Genomic DNA, 23,698 nt, shown 5'->3' with positions numbered 1-23,698 from the left:
AGGCCTTAGCATCCTTCATCAGGATCTCAGCTATAGCCATCTTCCCAGAACCACTTGATTCCTCCTTTTCTTTTTGTTTTGTATCAGATTCATCAGCTCCCTTCGAATCTGAGCCTTCTATTCCTCTCTCAACCAGCTCCCAAATCCCATGAGATTTGAAAATGGTTTTCATCCTTATGCTCCAGAACTCATAGTTCTCACCATTGAAGATTGGAGCACGCAGCTCACCACTTCCAGATCCTGCCATATTAGACAGATTTCACAGAGAGCAGAATTTGACAGAAAACGCAGCACACTTCCTTCACAAATTCAAACGCCCAGCTACACGATCAAACTAGGCTCAGTGATACCATGTTAGCATTTACAGACTTTAATCTGCCATGTTATATATTATAGATCAATGGAGCTCATGTGAAAATGTAGAGAGAAAAACTTGGAGAAGAAGAAGATGAAAAATATCAGTCTATTTCTCACTCTTAGTCATGCACAATCTGTGCAATCCAATATAACAGTAAAAAAGAAAGAATATTCTCTCTTACACAATCAAATCTAACCAATAATTAGCTACCCTATGAGATAGCTACACTTGGCACAAATCTACTACACCTAAGACTACATCTTAGCTGTCCATTTGGACTGTGATCCAAAGGCTCACAATTTAAGTAACAAACTCAGCTAAATCTCTTATACTTTAACAAAAAAACCGTCCCAAAGGAAATTTTTGGGGTGACACATTTTCCAATAATGTTACACTCACAAACTTCGTTCAATTCAACTTTATATGTTATAAAGTTCTACCTTATTATAATCTGGCATATTTAAAAGTAAATAAATAAGTGTGCTAGTACTTTATAATTAGACTGCATCTTGTTGTCAAGGACTCAAGTGGGTGCAGTTACTGTTTTTAAGGAATAAAGATATTAAAGTCAATAAATCAATTCATGAGTAGAAAAGTGGGATTAGATGTTCCTCTATTGGTAAAAAAAACAAATTGTAATTAATCGTTAAAGATTCAAGGGGAAAAACAATCAATGAAAAGTTGAGAGTTGTAAAAGCAATCTCATTCATTATTCTGTCATTCTGGTTTCTCCTGCGTATCTATCAACTTACGAGTCGACGACCCATATAATAATAAAGTCTCTTTTCAAGCTGCCCTGTCACAAAACAAAAGCCAAATTTATACTCGTGGTATCGTAGCCGGATAGCAAAACAGTACTATTTCAGTCGTGATATGGTAGTCGGATAGCAAAACAGTACTATTCTAGTTGCAACTAAATTTTCTGTATGCACGGCATGCCAACTTTCTAACTTGGAAGTTCCATATATTTACTACTCGAAGGGTAAAGGGACCAAACGCCCAGATATCATTCTTCCAAGAAACATGTCTTTGTCGTTAACCGAAAGGAAATACCAACAAAACCCTGCGCTGCTTTGGTCAATCAGTGCAAGCAATTTTCTCTCCATTTTAACTCCCACGGTCACCATGCCCATTTCTTCCTAGTTGTTTGTTAGTGCATTATCTTATATTATTATGTTCCAACTTGGCTCTGACCCAAAACAAAACCATTGATGCTACTTGCCTTTTTTTTTCCCTTCCTATTTTGTTGAAATTGATGCTACTTTGGTAATGGTTGGCTTAAACAAAAACCAATTATCACTAACTAAATATATCCACAATCCAATCGACCATCACCAAGTTGTAACTTGTAATGATGAAGAAGGCGATCTACATTGATAACATTATGTATGTATGAAGTATATTTTTGGTGGTTCATGATGTTGTGATAAACTTGGCTTTCAGCCAACTTGTCGACCAGCGTGGGGCCCTTCCTTGGTTATGATTTCTAAATTCTTGATAACCAAAAAAAAAAAAAAAAAAAAAGACCATATTTATTCAATGAAGATGTTGATGGAACCAAATATTTAAATTAAAATTTCAAAAAAAAACCCTAGCTCGCGATGGAATGCAAAATCTTGGGGTGGGTGGAAGCAATAAACGGGTTTTATGGGAGTTGACAAAGAGAGAGATGAGGTAGTTGCATTTCGATCAGACCCTCTTTAACTCACACATTTATGAATGATTCCAAGCAAACATTCATCTCATGGGGAAATACCACTTTCCCCAAAAATAATAACCCTCGACATCTTTATTAGGTGAGAAGAGAGATAGCTACAATTTTTTCATTTTTGAACTAATCAAAAACTACTTAATTACATTATTAATTAATTATGAGAATCTTTTGTTTTCTGGCCAATTTTGATTTGGGGAGGCGAGCTGTTTTTTTTTTTTGTTTTTTTTTTTTTTTTATAGGTTTCACAGATTCAGCTTACACAACTCATTCCAAGGAAGTTTCTATGGGTTTCTTTAATTGTTGATCCAATCTTGAGAGGTTGAACTTTGTTTTGTCCACAGGTGACATTGAAGAACAACCAATATTATAATCTGAAGTGGAGCTGTGGCTGCCCTTAATAATTTAAGTCTAATAAGAGCACCCTCCTCCTCCTGCTCCTATAGTAAATGTAAAATAAAGGCAAGGACGACCAAGGAAGAGATGGAATGGGTGGTGGTGGGTGGGGGAGTGAAGTGCCCGGAGGGCTCTGCTCCATGCAAAAACTTGAGCACCATTAATACCATGTTGGGGGAATAGAATAGAAACCCTAATGAGTCCTGACTGAGGTGAGGAAGCGCGTTGGCCCATAGAGACAGGCATCCTCATTGGAAGAAAAAATGAAATGGGTGCATTTAAGTCTCCAAATACAGATGAGGACTTCTAGGAACAATCAATCAAAATAGTCCCACACCCCAGCCAATAAAATATCAATTTCTATAAACCCAGCCTAGCTAAGCTACCTAGTTTTAAAGCTCAAGCCCTACTTGCCCACGTGTCTCGTTATTTAACGTTGATATTTTTCTCCAATAGTGCAGTGAGGAGCAATGGTCAGGATCATTTGCTTTGAATCAGTGCTGGGTGATTAGGTCTAATTATATTGCACGCCTCAGTAATAACGCACAATCATGGAGAAGGAGCATTAATTGGACGGTCGGATCTCCGTAACCAAACTAGTATTCGACCCTGTAGTACTATTGTTAGCCTGGGATTTTGATTTTCTTCAATGTTATATGTCTAGGGTTATGGGGGTGCTGGAAATGAACAATGGCATGAAAGAATTAAAGGAGGACAACAGATGAAGAATAATAACTATACGTGCAGAGAAATGAATTGAAGCACAATTAAATGAATGGTAAAGAGAGAAGGTACAGAAAGCTGTAAGAAGATGACTGCAAAAAGAAACAAGAGCATTAACACTAGCCTCCCCATTTTCTTTCTCTTACCACTCTCAGCATTGCTGCCTGCCCTGCCCATAACCTCATCAAACACTACTGAAAAAGGCTAAAGCCATGCTCTCATTCTTTCTACCTAATCAAAACAACAACAAAACAAAACAAAAACTGATAACATAAAACATGTTACAGTCTTTTTTCACTTGATGAGAATTCTAGCTAACTATAGGCTATAGCTAAGCTAGTAGCATTCAACCCTAGCTAGTAGTACTGGAATACACAGGAGCAGCAGCAGCAAATCAAACCCCAACCAACCACTGATATTGAAATTTCAATATGATCAATTAGTTGTGAAGGGGATTTGGACCTGTATGAACTATTCTCTTGTCATCTCCATATAGCTTGTCCGGACCACCGTTCATCCCCACAAAATGATGAACATCATGAGATGGAGTACTTGAAGGTGCATAAAACGATACCTTGCCCAGGAAACGGGTTTTCCTTGGCGGTGACCTCACGAACCGGCCACCACCCAACTCATCACCACGACTGGTACTGGTTCTACTGGCAGAAACCACCAAATTACTTGTTGGAGCAAAAATTAAAATGACCCAGAAGAAGAAGATTGCAAAATTTCTAGCTTCACCATGCCCATGTCTGTTTCCTCCTGTTGTTGTTGTTGTCGCACCACTGCTTTGTAGGCCTTCTCTAGCAGCAGCAGCAGAAGCAGCTCTCATTGCACCAACTAAAAATGGTAATGGCAGAGACTAATAAAAACCATAAAAACCTTGATGTGAGCTCTAACTAGCTTCTACTGTGCACTAGTGGAAATGGAAGTGGGGTTTTTTCTATTTTGGGTAGTAATTGTTGAGTGAAGGAGAGGAGAGAAAGCTTAAAAACCTCTGGTGGTGCAATTCTTCCTTGTCTGGCGGGTCTACGCTAGGCACATGATCTTGACCCTTGATTCCTGGAACCTTCTTATATTTCTTATTTCACTTCTTCTGAAAAACTTGGGAGTCTGCACCTTTTACTCACCCCACCACTCACCACTGCTTTGTTTTTCCTTGCTTTGCTTTGCTTTTCGGTATCTGTTTGGTTTTTTTTGTGGGGTTTGATGTTGTTGTACATATATAAATATATATATGTATATTTATAATGAATATCATACATGCTGCTGGCTTGGAGTTGGAGAGGGTGTGGTGTGTGGGACTGTCCAGTATTAATAGCCGTTGTCCCCGGAATATTTTCAAATCTAATCTATATACGTTTGTGAAAAATGGAGCATTTCTAAACCAACTCGGTGGCCGTATCATCTTTTGCTTGTGCACAGAAACTCCTTATAAATTATAATTTATATATAGGGATTTTACTCTACTAGCTAAGTAAACAATAAGCACGTGCATTAATAACATATTATATTAGCATTAGTTAAGTAAATTTTATTTATAGAGTATAGTTTGGTAATGGCAGGTAGTAATTTTGGGTGTGTTGAGTAAAATTGATAAGGTGTACGTAGGTCTTTATCAGCGTCATGATTGGAAGCGTGTGATATTTAATCAGTCACATTCAGATTTGGTGCTGTAGACCAGCGCATGCAGCTCATAGCTTGCCATCACCAAAATTGGGAATGCCAGCTCACTCAACCACCACTATACAGGAACAGGAGGAGAGGAGAGGCCTACTTCATTTCATTAGCTGGGAAGGGAGACCAACACTAGCTAGTCCACCATGATCAGATCTTGTTCATAATAATATAATATCAATTTTAACGGTATCAAGTCAAAGCAAGATAGCAAGATTGACTATATCAATGATCAATCTGTGATCGCCAACAAAAATAAAATCAATCAATCAAAGGTCTTGATTTGAATCTTGTCTCACGTTCCGTAAAAATAAATAATGGTAGTAATGGGTTAGACGAGTTGACTAGAGTGGTAAGGCCGGCCCTTACACTTATATTCGATGATCGTGGATGTCAATTCGATCCAAAAGACAGACAATGGGCCACCTTCGGCCCAATCTGATCTCAGACTGAATTATAGGCCATCAGTCTATCAGACAAGAGCCCAACGGGCCTAGATAATCGTATATGGGCCTTTGCCCAATTAATCTAGAATATTGGAAGGATATTATGAGACGGCACATTTTGATACGATTTTGGGAATATGCGAGAGCAGGGACGACGGACATTGGAGGAAGATTCCTGAGTCATGCGCATCTCCCTCTCTCTCTTTCTTTTTTGCAACTCAAACTGAAATAACCACCCTTTCAATCTAACCTTCCTTTGCTCTTTCTATTTATTTGAGCATTTCATTCCCTTCTATTTACACCCAACCCACCTCCTCTTCTTTCCCCAGCTCCACCAATCTTCCACATCTTCCCAGGTTCTCTCTCTCTCTCTCTCTCTCTCTCTCTCTCTTAGGATTCGCACAATTTGTTGTGTTGTTTTTTTAAGGTCAATGTTGGTGGCTTGCTTGCTTGTTTTTTACTTAATGAACCACTATGGAATTTTTGTTTTGGTTCGGAATTCGGGTGTATTTTATCGGTGGCGAATTTAATATTTGCTTTCTGAAGAAAATCGGATAATGGGTTATGGTTGTGATTCGGGGTTTTGTTATGCACATGGATGTGCTTATAATCTGTTTGATAAAACACCGCTTCGTAATGTGAACTGCTTCTGGGTTGTCGTCCAGTTATGTTGGATTTTGAGCTCAAAATATCTTCTTTTTTTTTTGTTTTTTTTTTTTGTTTTTTTGTTTTTTTTTTGAGCTTTGGAGTTTGGAGTATGGGTGTGTTATGCATTTTGATTAAAATTGTTTCTCTAGTAGAAGCTAGGGGAGTGTGTGTGTGTGTTGAGGAGGCTTTCTAAGGAGGGATCTTACAACTAGCCAAAGGGAATGTCTTGCAAATTTTAGGGGGCTGGTTGAAATGTAGAGGGTTCTTTTGAGTGTAGGACCTTTGTCGACCCCCTCCCTCCCTGTAGAATGTGATCTCACGCCATGAACTGTTCGATTTAAAGAAATCAAACCTCTCCATTTGGATTTCCCATGCTAATGGAGAGTTGCCTTTTCCAGTTTTCCTAGCCAAAGAGGGCTCTTTCAGTCAGAGAAAGAATTAAAACCATATATATAAAAAATCATTATATATGGGATGCAAATTTCGTGGTTTTTTATATATTTAAATTCCCTTAATTTCAAGCTTCAATGGTTGCTCAACATTATCATGTGCTCTGCTCTTAATTTGTAAAATTATTGTTGTTGTTTTGTAGTGGTACCCTTTTAAGAGGCATATTGGCTCGCAGTTGGGACACTTCTTCCAACAATTGCCAGCAAGTGTTTGCTGGCAAAAGATTGCTTGCCTTATTACAGAAGAACTTATGAGTCCCCAGAGTACATTGAACCCAAGTAGAGCCCTAGAGGGCATGCACGGGGTGCGTGTGGTGCCGTATTCACTGTTTGAATCAGAGGAGACTACTCAAGATGGGGACCTTCCTCACTCAACTTGTGGAAGTTCGGCTGTTGGAGCAAATCAGCAACTTTTTATGCAGTGAGTGAGAAACCTGATTAATGAGACTTGTTTATCAGCATATGCTAATAATATTTTAGGGGAGGTGTGATTGCCATCAAATAGACAAGATTAAGCTATGAGTACTAATTATTTAAAATAATTATAATGCATTCAATTACACATTGAAGAACAAATGCAAGCAATTCCACAGCTATTAACTTTGTCTGCATTTTCTCCAGGCGAGTATGGCAGCAAAGACCGCCATGTTTGAAGCCCATCCAGGGCTGCATTCAAGGTATTATAAATATAAATGCATTTTTTATCTTTATCTGGCTTGCAATCCAATCTCTTGTATGGAAAATACATAGCTGTTGTTAACGCATTTTCCCATTTTGTTAGGCGATCACAGTGTTGTAGAAACAGTTGCTAATGTGCTCACTTCACTTCCTTTTATAGTTCTTGGAATCCATGCCCCCAGGTAATACTTTTATGTAAGACAGTTGATGGACATATATGTAATCTTATTGATCCATCATTTTTAATTAACTTTTTCTTCCTTGCGGAAACAGGAAGAATCTAAATTCAAAGATATATGCTAATTCATTAATTGGAGTTGGAGTCGCCTCAAGTTTATATCATTCTTCAAGAGGAAAACTAAGGCAATATTTAAGATGGGCCGACTATACAATGATAGCCACAGCAACAGTAGTAAGTCAGAAAAATTCCTTGAATAAATAATAGTTGGTTTCACACGCTTTATTATCAACATCCATGAAGTTGTTTCTGGATGATGCCAAACTGCTTTAGTCAAAATTAAATTCATTAAAAAGATTGTAATGGTGATTCTTCACTCAAACATGAATGTATGGAATGATGCATCTGAATTAGAATTGTTAGCGCTTAAGAGGGCCTTTTTAATTTATAAACTGAAAATATTTCTCTTCTGAGTGTGAAGGTGAGTTGGTCGATAGGAGTAACTACTGGATTTCAGAATTTTTCAGCATTTTTTGGTTTTCTGCATTACTCACTAAGAGTCTGAGATATGTTGCTTGTTCACCTCATCTCTGAACATTTATCTGGATTTTGTTCCTCTGAAGAAGCTCTAGGATTAATTTGTACATACTCTACTCATCTTTCGCAAGTTTACATGGATTACACCTTGTCAGTGTCATGAGTCCCCTAACTCTTAATTATCTGCAATGTAACCTTTATTTTCCAATAGAATGAATTTGCTGCAAAAGCCTACTTATCATGATAATCAAGGGAAAAAAAAATTCAAGGAACAAAAACCAATCAGACCACCAAAAGAGGTTCAGAAACTAACACCACAATATATGATTTCTTATATAGTTTTCCTACATGTTTAATTTATTTCATATCTTCCTGTACAAAGTATTAGTTCTATCTGTGTATTTCCTTTCTTAAAAGTTACTCAGTTGCCCACTTGATATAATCGGAAATGGATCAACTCATATTTTTGCAGTGTCTCTCAAGAGCCCTCAGAAATGAAAACCCAAAATTGCTGATGGCAGCTTCTGCATTATTTCTACCGATCCAGCCTCTGATGGTTTCAGCCGTTCACACTGGAATAATGGAGGTAACTTTGTGACTTTCCTGTAATCTGTTCAATCATATGAAAAAGTTCGTGTTAAGTAACTAGTCATAGCCATAGGCAACCTGAAATTTTTTATGTTAAGCTCCTGGTTCTACAAAAATTGTACTTTACTCATCAATTCTCTTGTTTTGTTTTCCAGGTAGCATTTGCGAAAAGAGCATTGAAAGATCCAGAGCTAAGGACGGCCCACAATGTACATAAGATGTCATCACTAGTGGGAGGTGTGCTTTTTGTTGCTGATGACATGTTCCCTCAGACTCCCTTCCTTCATGCTGCCTGGCATCTCGCTGCAGCTGTTGGCGTTAGCACCTGCAATAAGCTTCTGGAGTAGTAGTTAAACAGCCAAAGAGAGCTACTACTACATCCAAATTTCAATCCAATCCATCATTCTTTTGACTCAATTGGTGGGTTACCATGATTATTATGTAACTAAAATGGTAGAAGGGACAAGGTACAACTGTACAACTGTACAACTGTACGAGGGAGGGTATTGTCTCAGAAGTCAGAACAGCTTCGTGCATGGGCTCGACCCCTATTGGGGTAATTTTCAGAACGTCTTAAAGATGTAGTCAATCGTCCGTTCATTATGTTACTCAAGTTTGCCGTGTAAATATGATACTGGCACCCATTATTTAGTAGCTTCTTTATGAACATATTTGCGATACCTTCTCTATTTTTTCAAATACAAGCAATAGTCTAAATTACTCTAATTTAACCTAATTTACGGGGAGAAGGATTCGAACTTGGGTGCACAAAGGATGACCTCACTACTTTGACTAACTGACCTAACCAACTTCTGCATAATATCTTCTTTAAGAAGAGAAGAAAAAATGAAAAACAAAAGAGGTATTGGAGTATTGTGGGTAAATTGATTGAGACACCATAAGAATATACTTTGATATTAGTTCGATGCCTCAAATTTAGGCTTATGAGTGATTCAGAAAGGAAAAACGAAATGTTTTGAGTTATCTTTAAGGGAGATGTCAAATACCAAACATCAAATTTAAATTTGATAGTTAATGTGGCAATTTGACAATTACATAGTTTTATTACATTTCAGTGTTCATTCAAGATAGGAAATAAATTGGAAAGAGAAAGAAGGAAAAAATTTGTAAAAGTCAAATCATTCAAGATAAAGAAGAAAATAATAAAAAAGAAAAATAATAAATGAAAATAACAGCCAGCTGTGTTTAAAAAATAATAAAATATTCATTTGACATCTTGTTTTTGAAAACATCTCCCAGCGATATGTTAAAAGTGTCATATAGACATTTAACGGCTAGAAATAACATCTCACATCACTCCAACCGATGTGTCAAAGTTGATGTGGAATGAAGGCTGGAAGTTGAGATGTTATTTTTGACATCCCAAAAGCCAGATGTCAAATGAATATTTTATTATTTATTTTTTTCTTTTCTTTTTAATTAAAAATAAATCAACACTAAAATGTAATAAAATAATAATTTAATTCGACATATCCGGTGAAGTGTAAAGCTATGTAAGATGTCAACATCAGCCATCAAATTTAAATTTGATGTTTGGTATTTGACATTTCCCTTGGAGATGCTCTAAGATGTCAAAAGTAATGGTTAAACTTCTAGCCTTCATTCCACATCAGCTTTGACAATTCGGTTGGAGTGACGTGAGATGTTATTTATAGCCATTAAATATCTATGTGGCACTTTTAACATATCGATTGGAGATGCTCTAACTAGTCTTCCATCTTTTCTCTTAAAAGGGATATTCAGTTGGTGATGATAGATCCACTCTTCCTCACTGAAAAAAAAAATGTTGGGATCTGGACTGCAATTGCATAGCTTAAATTACATCTACCATTCAAGAGATCTTCAAAATATCAATTTTTAGATTATAAAGTTTTAAAGAGGACGCCAAAAGGATACAAAATAGAATAGTAAATTTAAGTTTTAACCACAAAAAAAATTTCACTTTTGGAAAAAGCCAAAACTTTTCCAAAAAAGACAGAAAGATCCCTCAACTTTTAAACCAAAAACGTGCAAATGTAAATGATTCCTTAGGAAATCCAAAATAAATAAGAGCATTTTTGTCCATTTTGGCTTTTTAAAAAAATATTTATCTCTCCTTTGGCCTTTTCCAAATGTCCCGATTTGAATTAGAAGTTGCATTTTCTAATCAGAGAGATATGTTCACTTTAGGAGGTACTGTTTTGATACTAAATTTTCATACAAATAATATGCACCGTTAGAACAATAGTCTAAACCGCGGTAAATGCCTATAAATACCAACTAAGAGAAGATTATAAGTTACAATGACAAATGGCTCAAAGCTGTTTTCATCCAAAATAACAAATGGCACAGCTTTTATCCACTTTCGTTTTTAGAATTCCTTGTAGATGTATGTAATACACAATGCGGATACCTCAATTTTCCCAAAGTAGACAATGGGTCTGCTTGAGAATTGAGATATACTATAACAGATCTAGAGATCGAATTTCAGGTCCGACGAAGATACATAGAGAGGCTCTGGCTCCACTTTTCGCCTGATCCTGGTTCATGATAAAACCACTTTCTTTAGAATAATTCAGATCTCAAGCAAATAAGAAAATTTATTTAAAACCACAAGTATTAAGTATCAGACTATTCTTCCTTTCAATAATAGAAGTTACTTTTTTCACTTTAAGAATAAAAATCAATTTGCAATGCCATCAGACTATTATTCTTTTCAATGTAGACTGCACAAGTCACTCCTACAACAAGAGGTAAAGATCAGTAATCCTCCAATGTAAGATGTAATTACCAATTATCTCGAGCCCATTTGCAGCCATCAGTATCCACCACATGCAAGCTGTACGCATGCCTTGATTTTGAGGACTGATTCTCAAAACTGTAGTCCCAGCATTTGACAGGAAAAAAGGAAAAGTTGGATCTTCAGACCACCCAACTAAGGCAAAATATTTAAAGGTCAACAGAAAGAGTTTATTTGAACTGACCTTTGATGAATAAGATCACCATGAATAACAACTAAAGACCCAGCTTTCACTTCAATAGGCACAAAATCCTTTTGATCATACACAGGGGAAGGACGATCAAAGGTCACGCCCCATTCACCTCTAATGAACCGTCTGACAAGGCCATCTGTAAAACACAAAGAAAAATTACAAGAAAGTTTGAATACACCAAACAATTTCAAAGCCTTTCTCACAACCATAAAACTTGAAATAGGAAAAAATGTGTTCTAAGGAAGAAACAGAAAAGGAAATAAGAGGTGGGAGAGGAGAATGGTACTCTTTTGAGATCCAGGTATAGCCCACAGGCAGCCATTCGTTATTGTTGCATCTTCTAGAGCCAGCCACAGCCCTGTGCAAGTTGGTGGTTCGGTATAAAGAAATGAGTTATCCTGATGCGGTACTACCTCACCTCCAATACCTGGTTGCTGCCAATAACATTCTTGTGCATTAGTTTGCAAATAAACTCAGGATAATTTGCACATCTGAAGAAAAACAACCAATATTGACATATTAACATAGCCAAACCCATGAACATACAAAACAATGTACCACAACAAATCATGAAATTTGAAATTATACAACTAAGATTTAGCAGGCCCGTCTGCATTTTACTGTTTTAAATCATAACATTGCTAATTTCACAGTTCCGTAGTCATAACTGATACCATTCTAGACCCCATCCTAACAAAAGAACACCAAACTTGTTCTAACAGGGGTGGGGCAGGTATGCCGATCAAGTCTGTACCTCCTTCCTCCCCTTGTGAATGCTTGCATGCATATCTATGTTTAAATTGTTAAACACATATGTTATACATAGTCTCCGTTCTAATGTTAAATTGTATCTAGTCATTTTAAATGCATTGAATCCAATATTTTTAGGGTTCTTTCAGCCAATTAGCCCAGTTGTCAAAAACCAATCCTTTCCTCAGCCAAATAGACATCAGGTCTACCTCAACCTGCATTTAAAAAGTACTAGAGCCTCACAAGGACATTATGTGACACCACTAGGCCTCAAACACAAGAAGATGTAATACCTTAAATATGTACATAGACTGAATGATGATGGGCCTTTTATAACCCAAGGAGGAGAACAAACTTGAAACTTTCTCAGAATAGGAGAAACCTTTAAATACTGGATCGAGCTCATGTAACGCTGCACCAAACAGCACGTGCTTTACTAAATTAGTTTTAGTTTCAAATGCATGGAGAAAAAACTAGAATTCATTTTTTTAAATTTTATTAATCCAGAGGTATTCAGAGCTTACCATGGCCAACTTTATTAATGGAAAGTTCCTTTGGTTGTTGTAGCTCTCCATCATTCCCAAAAGCTTTCTCTGCCAAAATCAAGAAGTACCAACAATTTAGCGCAACACAAACTAGAGATTATGGATGAATCAAATTGCAAAAGTGTTCAATTTCACTATTTGGAACCAAATTCCACTTGTACAAAAGTGTTCAAAATTGTACAAATCATCTTCTTTCTTTTTTCCGGAAAGAACAAAAAAAAAAGAGACATAAATACAGGAATTGAAGAAGTAAATGATTCAGGGTTGTTGAAAATTGAAACATATAGTCGTATACCTTCGAAGAAAAACGAAATCTTCTCGACGCTTTCGTAGAAGTAATTGTCCGTCGACTGTTGCTGCAAAATACAATTGAAAATGAAAAAAAAAAAAATGTTTAATTACAGATAAACATAAATAACTACATAATAAAAGGAAAAAGATTAAGACACCTGATTCTTGGTAGAGAAAATAGAGGCGGTGGCGGAGCAGTCGAAGTCGTGAAGCAATTGGTCCATTCTCTTCCTCATGGCATCGATGTCCTCCGCACTGGCAAACGATTCTATAACAAAATAACCTGCAATCATAAAATTATATAACAAGTTAGCAACCCAACACACATGTTTCCAAGTCAAAAAAAGTCAAAAACAATGCTTTCTTAGGACATTTAGGAGGAGTTAGTTGGTTGTGTTTACCTTGGGAGTTGAAGGAGTGGAGTTGGTCTGGACTGAGATTTCCGACGATGCCCATGGCTTCTGCTTCTGATTCTGATTATGAAAGGCAAAAGAGGTAATTTGTGTCCTGTCCTGTCCTCCGTGGTGTTTCTATCTTCTCTATAGAATTGAAACGTTGAAAGGTTGGATTAATAGATCGGGATCCATATATTCTCGCGGGGTTGTCAAATGGGAAATGCCACGTTTCAGTTCCTTTTTCCTTTTATTAATTTTTTTTATTTAAAAAAAACTCTAATAAAAGGGCAACGCAACCTATTTGATTATTCAGTCAATTATAAAACTAACCTGAGTCACATTTTGTTGGTTGAATAATAGTAATACTAGTCTTATCACACTTTTTATACTATAATTTTATACCACATGATGTGGCAGTTGATGTGTATAAAACACATCATGTAAAATACTAGTTTCTGTTTTTCTAATTTTATTTATTAAAATACACTTTATTTATTTAATTGATGTGGCATATGATATGGATATGCCACATTATGTGGTATAGAAATGTGGAATAATAATGTGATAAGTTTAGCATTACTCTTGTTGGTTTGCAGACGTTAATTAAGCAGTTGAATAAGAAAGTGAGTCCTCGCCGCTATCTTAAACTTTAGTTTGAATCCCTTCATAAGTTAATTTATCACTTACACTTTAGTTTGAACCCCTTCATAAGTTAATTTATCACTTACACTTCAGTTTGAATCCCTTCATAAATTTAACACTTGTATTCAAAATCAAAAACTAACATGAATTTATTCAAAGTCACTCCAACAAAACCATCAATAATCTTTTTTGGGTCGTGAAGCCTCAAAAATATAAATGATCATAATAATTTAAGTTAATTGTTTATAATTATAGTGTGCTTATCATATACAGGATCATTTGTGTAGTGTATCAATTCGGCTTACACCATTTTTGGAATAGGCGGACAACAAATAAATCTCAACCAACGACACAATTGGATCAAATCACGTTCTACCCTAAGACAAGCCCAATGGTGGGGGGGTCTAAATATAGTGGATAGAGGCTTTTTTAGAGCTCAAAAGGAATATTCGGGACTCTAAAAGTATCTTTACCATAATGGTGCTAGGCTATATATTTGAGCTCTAAATTTTTTTATGATGAAATTTGGTTTATGTCCTTATTTTATTTTTTGTTAACTTATTTTCTGTTCATGTATATTTATATTTTGTTAATTAATTTTTCTTGTGAACATTTCAACTAAAAAAATTAATATTTGGACGAGATTATGAAACTACATTTTGATTTATAGACATTGTTTGCAGAAGTGTTTATAGGGGGAAAAAAAAGTTTAAATTTGAGTGAAATGAAAAAAATGGTAAATTAGAAAGAAAGAAAAAAAGTGATTTTTTTTATTTTTATTTTTTTTTTAAAGAGACGTTGATTTGCAAAACCAAAAAAATTTTAATTAAATTAAAAAAAGTCTAGTAATGGAGCAGCCGCAAGTCTTGCGCGATTGAGCATCAGGTTTTTTATGTTCACTCGTGCCTATAGTCCAACAATGAGTGGGTCCAGCAAGTTTCAGTGGCTTCAACCGAGTTCCTATATACATGGGTGTGGTTGCAACCCTCCGGTGGGCTGAGCCATTTAGAGCCCACCATTCATCATCATTGGTGTTGCATTTTTGAGTTGGGGCTGTACCATTTTTGCAGCCTTGAGGCGTATAGAGCCCTCCATTTGGCTTGCTCTTAGAACAATCAAAACGCACGCAGAATGTTAAAAGGCCAAGGCAAAGGTAGAAAACAACGCAAAAGCTTTCTGGCCACGCCCACGCCCACTGAGAAGAAACACAACAAATTACAATTTCAAAAACGTTGCGGCCAAACTATAATTACATTCATGCCCCCCCTAAATCACAAAAATTAATGAATATACTGATGGAGTATTAAAGGTATCCAGTGAGCTTCAGTAACTAAGGTAACCTCTTTGTAAGGTGGGGATAGAGAGCACGAAAAGATATATGAAACCCGGAAAGAACCCAGAAAAGAAAAAATGAAATTTGAGTACCCTGACCTTTGGATAAATGTACAAAAAATTCAACCTGATCCTATTTGCACTTGCAGATCAAACTCTTAACTAATCTACAAACATGGCAAAAGCAGGCAGGCTGTGAAGGAATGCGATCTGTCAGTACACAGCTTGTTAAATACAGCAGCTGCAGATATGAAACAATGCCTCAGTCAAACGCCCGGGAAACTCCAGTGATAGAAGGATTGATGTATCTTCTCTTCTGGCATCATATAAAAACTACGCAACTTCCTCACGATCCAATCCCGGGAAAATAATTAGGTAACTGTGACCTCCAACAAATTCCTTGTGGCTCCCAAAATTGGTGTATATGCCCTCTCCACACCCGGACGGGCAGAAAAAAAAAATGAAAGAATAGCAACACAAAAGGGGGGTCAGCAGTAAAGTGTCCTCACAAAATCAAGGGTATGGGGAACACCCATCACAATGTCTTCATTCAAAATCACGTAGCTGACAATGCTCTTGAATCCTCTGTCTTGTTTAAGCGGCACATGCAATCCGGGCATGGGAAGGTATATATTGAGTCATTTGGTCTCTTCAGCTCAAAGCCCTTTGAATCACCATGGGTCCTCATACCCAGCAGTTGACGCTTGAAAGTCTTCCATCTGGGAATAAACAACAAAACCAAGAGATGTTACTCCTATGGTAGTTTGGTAGTGCTCAAGTTCAGAAATTTGCATCACAATGGGTAGTTTGGTGTCCCAGACATTTTTGTTCATATTAACTCAAATACATGATAATCCATAATATGGTATTTTCTTCTGTTCTTCTTCTCTAGCCAAAACCATAAAAGGCGTTTCTCATTTCCTGCCTATTCCAGCCACACACCCATAAAAGAAAGAACTATAATTTAGTTCTGACACAAATATCATCAAATGTAACCTCCTTCCAGCCATATAAGTACATGTAAAAATGCATTTTTCAATGAGACTAAACTAGCCATAAAGATCATGTATACCTACCCAATTTTGGGATTATCAAAGAGTAATGCTAACTTCCGCTTGTCGGGCCTGATAGTCTTGGAGTGTCCACCATACAAGTATCTTCTGTGTCCCATCAGAAAATGGGGAAAGTTTCCTCCTTGAGTTGTCACAAATACCTCACTGTGAAGACAAACAGTGTAATCTGTCGCAGCCATCCTGGAAGAAAAATTCTAGCAATAGTAACTCAAGTCAGAACAATGGTATTATACCACACCTCAAAGATGGAAGAAAAGAAACAGAACTAAGACTATTAAGACCTTGAAAGGAGCAAGCTCCTCATCTGATGCTAACATCTCTTTTGTCTGCAAATTAGGAAACATTTCCAGTAATGGGGCCATTGTCTTCTCAGCATTGTATATCTTTCCCGATGCCAAATAGATAAATGTGTTCTTATCAAATCCCATTCCCCTAAGCATCAAGCCAACCTGATTAGATGACACAGAAAAAGAAATAATCAAATATTCATATTCTAGAATTTTAAAGAAATTTAAAAACTCGTAAAGTCTTTCTTAAGGTGAAAGAAACAATTGAATAGTGTTGCAAAACAGCAATTTAGAGGACCCCAGCTGGCAGAAGGCACAATGGGACACTGCCTTGCAATGCAAGTGCCTCATATGCTGGGTTCAAACACAGAATGACACAACAGGTAAAAGACTAGGGAGGGGAGGATTAACCCTCCATTCTGAGGCCATAAGTTTACCTGTTCAACTAATATATATATATATATATTATGAATCCTTGGGAATAAATATTTTCAAAAAGAAAAATAATTTGTGCTAGACCAGTTGTCTTTTGAAGGTATGATCATTTGTTTTATCAGGAAATGAAATGACAAACAGATGAAGATGCTGACTGACTACCTGATGAAACTTCTAGCAATATGGAGTTTATACTGCTAAACTTGAATTCATGCAAAACCTAAAATTGCTTAACTGGAATTCGTGCAAAACTTACCGCTCTTTCATTGTTTGTGAATGAATGAATAGTCACTACGTAATTAAATACTCAGGAAGGAACTACACAAAAGCAAAAGATATACCTCTAAAGGAGTGAGAGGACATTTTCCATTAATCCTGATTGCTCCAGGACGTATAACTCTACCAGGTTTGCTAAATTTCCCTCTCCAACCTCTTTCCCTTGCTGCTTTCATGTCTTCATTTTCTTGCTCTCCACCATCAAAAACACAACAAGAGAATGCAACCATGTCCTACACATGGGAGATCAGTAAATTCCACTTGTTAAAGGAAGATGATATTTTCTTCATGGAGGTTAAATAGAAGTTAATTATAATACACTAATAGCTGATCAAGACAAACCTCCTCAAACCGAAGATGCACCGAAATATATTTGCCACCATAATTTGAACTGCGTTCTTTCATTCTTGCAACCAAAGTTTCTCCCAAAGTTAATATAGGACTTGAAAACCTTAAAGCTTCATAATTTGCCAAGCATCTTAGCCGTTGAACAGCAGGAGGAGAATCAAATGACAATCGATTTGCAAAAGGAGAAATCCTTATAACCCTGTTTTGTCCATAAATATAACCAACATTAAGCATCATTTTGTACAAGAATTGCATGAATCATGCCACACCCATTTTCACAAAATTGATGCAACAATAAGTATCTCCAGAATCTGCACTGGATACAACAATAACAAAGTTCAATTCTTGCGAAACCTGTATAACAGTCAACATTAGTTCAGTTCCATATACCATAAATTAAGTATTTAACACTATTTTTAGCAATGCTTATTCAAATTTTTTTTTTAAAACACAGGGTGATAGTGTTTTATTAATGAGGAGAAAAGGGTAACAAGTACAAAAAAATCAGACCAAGCCCTAGAGGATTAGGCGAGTACTCTACACCAAACAAAGCATAGTGGTCCTACCCCCCAACCAGTCCCCCTAGGAGCAGAACATATAGTTACTGGATCTCATTTAAAATAGTTATAAAACAATATAAAGAATTAACCAATAATCGATGAACAGTAATCAGGTTGAGGTCACATTGACAAGTTTAATCAAACTCATCTACCAAGCAGAATTTGGAATGGATAGAAAACAGCCAAGAAGTATCAATCCCAAAATCATCAGATTCAGGTGGGTCGGTAGGTTGAGGTCGAAATTTACAACCTCTACTTGCACACAAGTAGTGTTGATACCTAAGGCAACTCTTTCACAGATTAAATGACTAGGACGAGCAACACAACAGATTTTACAGACCCTATATTTTTTCCTCCATATTCTCCCTCCCCCCTCTCCCCCCTTTTTTGACTAATACACACCATTTGTGCAATAGAAACTATTAAACCATAGCTCATGTAGAAGCAAAGTTTCACTGTTTAGCACAACATGTACCACGACAACATAATGAAAGTTAACTTTAAATAAATAAATAAAGGGACCAACTGAAGTTAAAATTTTCTCGCTCACTTTTCTTCAAGTAACCTTGGGAGAACTGCATCCTTATAATACAGAATGGGAGACCATGCTTTTATTCTGAAGTTGTATACGTTGCTCAAATTGTGGTCAAATCGTTCCATTAAATATTCAGGAACCTTGTTAACTACGCGTACATCATTTTCCAACATACTGATGAAATAATCTTCATCATAGATGTCTCTGAATTTACTGAAAAGAAAAGAAGAAGAAAATCAGAGTCCAGTGTTTATGTGAGAATGAAATCGTAAATACAATATTCGTATCAGTTCAACAGAAAACTCCTCATAAAGCTACGAGGTTTTAAGCAAGGTACAACCATACAAACAGAATAATGTGAGGCAGCATTCATGCCAACCCAAGAGAAAATAAAATGCTGTATTAGCACCTTAGGTCACTTTATTCCTTCTATCTTATAATGTATCTTTACACTTTTATCCATCCTTCTGCTTTCTTATTTTTGAGTTAAAGGATTGACCGAGTCAAGTCAAATTTTCGGATAAGTCAAGATGCACAGACGACACTGCCAAAATTCACATACTGTTTTTTATGTACCTCAGATTTGTTTGCTATTATGTACCTCATATTTTAGTTGCAAATTTCAATACCCTGGGAGGGTTCATAGATATGGATATTCATTGTTAGGCACCCTGATCCTACAAACACAACATCAAAATGATAAGTGTTGACAAACCTTGGATCTCTCCAGATGCTATGATAATGAAAATTGGGAATTACAAGTGTTGCATTAAGATATCCTGCAACAGCAACTGCATTGCATATCTAGAAAGAATCAACAACAACCATGTATCAAGGAGTCAAGAAAGTTGTTACAAATAATAATATTTAGAACAGAATAGGCAAAGCACAAACACAAAGAAGAAAAGAAATACACAACCAAACGAGGAATTAAACTTACTGAAGTCCTCTGCTGATTTAAACCACCATTTGCCTCAATGTATATATAACCATTTGACTCCGCTAAACCTACGTAAAAGCAACCGAATGGCCAAGTTTGGAACTCATATGAAGATGGAAACCAACATATAAATGTGCCTATCTAAAAAGTAAATGTAATGATATAATGTTACAGTATGGAAATATCAAAAAGGAAGGGGGAGTATGAATTAAGCATGCAGTTTCCAGCGTAGGGGAAAAAAGGTATACCAGCAGCCATTATCATATAAAACTGCAAGAACTAGTTGAGGTAACTCGTACCTCCAGAGGACTTGTTTACACACGGTCTCCACTCAGCACCTTTATAGGAATGTTTCCATACAGTTGAGATCTGCATAGAATTTGATAGATTGTCAGCAAGTTGGATTGGATGCATAGGAGGGGCAGATAATTCTAAGCCATAACTACATCGAGAAATTCCAAGATCTCTAAGAGTAGCCTAACTAGGGAGAGAAACAAGGGAAGATTCAAAAAGAAAAATAAGAAACAATTTTTTCAAATGCCACTTGTATGCAATGCTTCCCATGTAATAGCTCAGTATCCCACAGTTTTTTTAAATCTTTTTCCTGTCATTTTATCTCAATGATGAATTACTTATTTGTTGTATAAATAGCAATAAGTCAAATTTCTGCACAAAGAAAGAAAATGAGTACGTCCAAATAATAATGATAGGATTGATTAAAAGACAATAGGTTGATTATCTGCAAATTAGAAGATTGATTGTTCACATTCATGGTTCGTTTACGCAAAGATTTCAAATCTCCAGGTTAAAGCATAAGCAGGAGGATGGCCGATATAGTACTAATTACCAAACAAGGTAGGCAAGCCAAGCAATCCTATGTAGTCTAAATCAGAATAACTTTGCCATGATTGATTTTCGTCCTGAAATTATGTCAAATGAAAAACAAAAACAAAAAAACAGATTGATTGAAATTCGAAATCATGTAATGCTGGAAAACAATTATTGGACAAGATCTCAAAGAGTAAATCGGGCAACAAAAAGGGAAGTAATGACGAGACGAAACGCACCGCATCGGCGGAGGAGTTATCGGCATCCATTTCGGGTCGGAGCTTGGCGTAGAGTTGGGGACTGCGGTAAACGGAGCCGGGAGCAGGACGATGTGAAATGACGGGAACGACCTCGAAGGAAACGGAGCCCATGTAGAGGAGCATGCCAGAGATGTAGAGGAGAGGGGCGAAGAGAAAGAACCCCTGGCGGCGGATGAGAACGGAGAGGAGGTGCCAGACGATGCGCTGGATTAGGGTCCGACCCGGCTGGTTGAACCGGCCACCTGCTTTGGACCGGCTGTGTCTGAACCGGGGCGAGCGGAGCGGCGAAGGCGGCGGCGATGGGCTGTTGTGTCCGCTACTCGGTAGCCGATTGTATGGGTGCATTGGGATTTCTGCTGCGCTCTCTCTCTCTCTCCCTCGCTCTATGTACTACGTCATGTGGCCGCCTCTCTCTGTCTTTTTTTTCTTTTCTTTTCTTTTCTTTTCTCTGTGTGTGTTTGTGTTTCTTGTGAATTGGGTCTCTTCTGAGAAAATGTTGGGGAGAGAAAAGGTGGACGCAGAAAAGAAGAAAGAGAAAGAAGAAGTGCTTGTATTGAAATGAAATAGATTCGAACAAGAATGAGTTGGGCGTGCACGTGCTTCTCCTCTCAGGGATGACATGGGCTTCTTTTTTTCTTTTTTTCTTTTTTTTTGCTTTGAAATGAGGATGACTTGTTTGCAAAAATAATGCCTAGAAGACCAAAGCCAATTGAAAGTAATTTTTTTTTTTTCAAAACTATGTCAAGTGTTGTCAAATCTATTTAGCATAAATAAATGCAATGAGGATTTATTTAATTTGATAAGATGATGCAATGAGAGGATTATGCTAATCAATGTTGATTAAGATTGAATGCATTTGACATGATGGTTTTTGGTGAAAGATGGTGGGGGGCAGGAAAAAAAAAGAGACCACTTATCAAAATGGGAAATTCGGCTGATGATTATCAGGAAAATGGCAAAAAGTTGACTGCACCACAAATTACTTGTATATGTGGAATGGATCCAGAGATTCTTTATAGATACGTTTCTCTGAATATCACAAATGTAAATATCCATACATACTCTATGTTTCTGTTTTTTGGGTAAACAAATTAGATTAGAGGAATATATCCTAACGTGAAATATCAACATTCTTTATCGGATAGGGTCAACATTTATTATTGTTGTTATCTAATGATGTACATGATGGAAATATTTTTCTTCATCACTTTAACTCAAGTTGTATTTTCATATCATTCTCAACACTTAATACGTGTTTATTGGCATAATCATAATTAACTCTTTACTTTGTATTTTTGAAACTATTGTTATGTCAATGAACACATATCAAGTGTTAAAAAGAATGATGATAGTATACCTTAATTAAAGTGATGAGCAAAAATACTCCCACAATAACAAATTACTTTGTTTATTCGATTCTTTTTAAGGGGGAACTGCAAAATAGGAATAATTAATTGCAGTATAAAAAGAGATATCGTGCCTCCCGGTACAAGTAATTGTGTGCTGTAGAAGGGTTGCCCTATTATTTTTCTCTAATTATTTACTCCTTTTTGTTTATGTTAAAATAGGATCTACCTTTGGTTGGGGAGGGGCACGTGGCATAATGAGGTGCTATTGATATTTTTTTATTGGGGGGATTGTGTTTGACATACTAATTTTAGGGCAATTTGGAATATTATTTTATTCGGATATTACCATTCAAATGGCCATGCTTTTTAAATAAATAAATAAATAAATTGGCTGTAGCACTAGTTGGTTGTATCATTCATATGTATGCCAATCATGTGAAATGGAAATTATATTTTACTTGTTTTTTTAATTTAGTGTAATGGAAATTACCATATGATTTCGTTTTACATTAAATATGTGTTACACTTACATTGGGAGCAGAAAATATGGGCTATGTGCCAACTGCCAATGCCATAGACAAAATTTAAGGGATCCTGTCAAGAAAAAAGATTTTCCAATTATAATGGAGTTGGGAAAATAAAAGTAGCCCCAACGAACAAACGAGATCTCTAGAAATGGATGGATGAGTTAGCTACTCAACTGTTTTACTCGTCCTCTTATACGTTGGGATCCAACTCATAAAGTTGGGAAAACATAAGGTAATGTATGTAATCCACATGGACCCGCTCCCCTTCATTGCCAGCTTTTAATTTCTAACATTGAATCTTCTGTCTGGCTTGTGGTGTTCAACATTCACGTTTACAGATGGAAATTGGAAAGTGACAAGTGCAGGAACCCTTTGATCATTTTTTGCGGGTATTTCTTTTATAATTTTGTTTTTATACAAGTAATAATTTAAATTCTCAATCTATTTTGAGAAGGGGAACTCGAACTTGAGTTCAAAAGCACATACTTAATGCCCTGGCCAACTGATCTAACTCTATTTGCTGATATTTTTCATTCAAATGAGTGAAGATGGAGATACAAATAAGAGGGGTGAAAAGGATGGAACATTATAAAACAAACTACAACGATTTTCAGTTCAACTTGGAAATGATAATTGAAATATATCTTAAAGACTAAAACCCCTCGCAAACGCATTTTCCACTTCCATAAGAGACATTTTAAACGTTTTAATCAACTCCTAATAGAGTAGTAGTTGGAACTTTGAGTAAAGAGCCATCACTAATTAACCTTATTATATAAGAAGGAACTAGAAAAAGACGAGAAGGAACTAAAAAAAGATTTCGTCCAAAAAAAATATATATATAAAAAGACGAGAAGTAATTTACAGGAATGAGGATGCTGAGAGGAACTAAAGGAGAAAACGGTGTTACGAGAATCAGAATACAAATCCGGAAATCCCACAA

At 36.4% G+C, this 23,698-nt stretch overlaps 3 protein-coding genes across 5 annotated transcripts; 1 reads left to right on the top strand and 2 right to left on the bottom strand.

Moving 5' to 3' along the window:
* Positions 1–5,427: 5,427 nt before the first annotated feature.
* Positions 5,428–9,078, top strand: LOC117616502. Its single transcript, XM_034345838.1, has 7 exons — positions 5,428–5,667; positions 6,552–6,829; positions 7,030–7,085; positions 7,190–7,268; positions 7,360–7,498; positions 8,274–8,387; positions 8,545–9,078. The coding sequence occupies exons 2-7, from the start codon at positions 6,660–6,662 to the stop codon at positions 8,734–8,736; spliced, it is 750 nt and encodes a 249-aa protein (XP_034201729.1). The 5' UTR covers positions 5,428–5,667; positions 6,552–6,659; the 3' UTR covers positions 8,737–9,078.
* Positions 9,079–10,586: 1,508 nt separating this feature from the next.
* LOC117636634 (phytanoyl-CoA dioxygenase) lies at positions 10,587–13,543 on the bottom strand. Of its 3 annotated transcripts, none has more exons than XM_034371235.1 (9): positions 13,370–13,543; positions 13,127–13,251; positions 12,973–13,033; positions 12,657–12,725; positions 12,426–12,544; positions 11,669–11,816; positions 11,374–11,518; positions 11,181–11,267; positions 10,587–10,929 (listed from the first exon to the last, which is right to left on the bottom strand). In XM_034371235.1, the coding sequence occupies exons 1-9, from the start codon at positions 13,422–13,424 to the stop codon at positions 10,863–10,865; spliced, it is 876 nt and encodes a 291-aa protein (XP_034227126.1). In that variant the 5' UTR covers positions 13,425–13,543; the 3' UTR covers positions 10,587–10,862. The 3 variants fall into 3 exon arrangements, with proteins under 3 accessions (XP_034227126.1, XP_034227134.1, XP_034227143.1); XM_034371243.1 differs by having other exon boundaries at positions 10,635–10,952; XM_034371252.1 differs by lacking the exon at positions 11,181–11,267 and having other exon boundaries at positions 10,635–10,929.
* Positions 13,544–15,201: 1,658 nt separating this feature from the next.
* Positions 15,202–21,533, bottom strand: LOC117637327 (protein ESMERALDA 1). Its single transcript, XM_034372193.1, has 10 exons — positions 20,859–21,533; positions 20,091–20,160; positions 19,792–19,859; positions 19,567–19,655; positions 18,867–19,064; positions 17,751–17,955; positions 17,474–17,641; positions 16,692–16,859; positions 16,414–16,604; positions 15,202–16,056 (listed from the first exon to the last, which is right to left on the bottom strand). Exons 1-10 carry the CDS (start codon positions 21,222–21,224, stop codon positions 15,894–15,896), a joined length of 1,686 nt encoding a protein of 561 aa, XP_034228084.1. The 5' UTR covers positions 21,225–21,533; the 3' UTR covers positions 15,202–15,893.
* Between the last annotated feature and the right edge of the window lie 2,165 nt (positions 21,534–23,698).

Source organism: Prunus dulcis, chromosome 1 (assembly GCF_902201215.1).
Source record: "Prunus dulcis chromosome 1, ALMONDv2, whole genome shotgun sequence".
Classification (NCBI taxonomy): Eukaryota; Viridiplantae; Streptophyta; class Magnoliopsida; order Rosales; family Rosaceae; genus Prunus; species Prunus dulcis.
This window is presented reverse-complemented; position numbering and strand designations above follow the sequence as displayed.

Excerpts from the sequence above, each read along its gene's own strand:
- LOC117616502 (XM_034345838.1), top strand. The coding sequence starts at position 6,660 with ATGAGTCCCCAGAGTACATTGAACCCAAGTAGAGCCCTAGAGGGCATG. Across the intron at positions 7,086-7,189 it reads CATCCAGGGCTGCATTCAAG|GCGATCACAGTGTTGTAGAA; the intron begins GTATTATAAATA and ends CCATTTTGTTAG. Across the intron at positions 8,388-8,544 it reads TTCACACTGGAATAATGGAG|GTAGCATTTGCGAAAAGAGC; the intron begins GTAACTTTGTGA and ends TTTGTTTTCCAG.
- LOC117637327 (XM_034372193.1), bottom strand. The coding sequence starts at position 21,224 with ATGCACCCATACAATCGGCTACCGAGTAGCGGACACAACAGCCCATCG. Across the intron at positions 19,656-19,791 it reads TAAATCAGCAGAGGACTTCA|ATATGCAATGCAGTTGCTGT; the intron begins GTAAGTTTAATT and ends GATTCTTTCTAG. Across the intron at positions 17,642-17,750 it reads TGCATCTTCGGTTTGAGGAG|GACATGGTTGCATTCTCTTG; the intron begins GTTTGTCTTGAT and ends TCCCATGTGTAG.
- LOC117636634 (XM_034371235.1), bottom strand. The coding sequence starts at position 13,424 with ATGGGCATCGTCGGAAATCTCAGTCCAGACCAACTCCACTCCTTCAAC. Across the intron at positions 12,726-12,972 it reads GATTTCGTTTTTCTTCGAAG|AGAAAGCTTTTGGGAATGAT; the intron begins GTATACGACTAT and ends TGATTTTGGCAG. Across the intron at positions 11,817-12,425 it reads AGTCTATGTACATATTTAAG|CAACCAGGTATTGGAGGTGA; the intron begins GTATTACATCTT and ends TGTTATTGGCAG.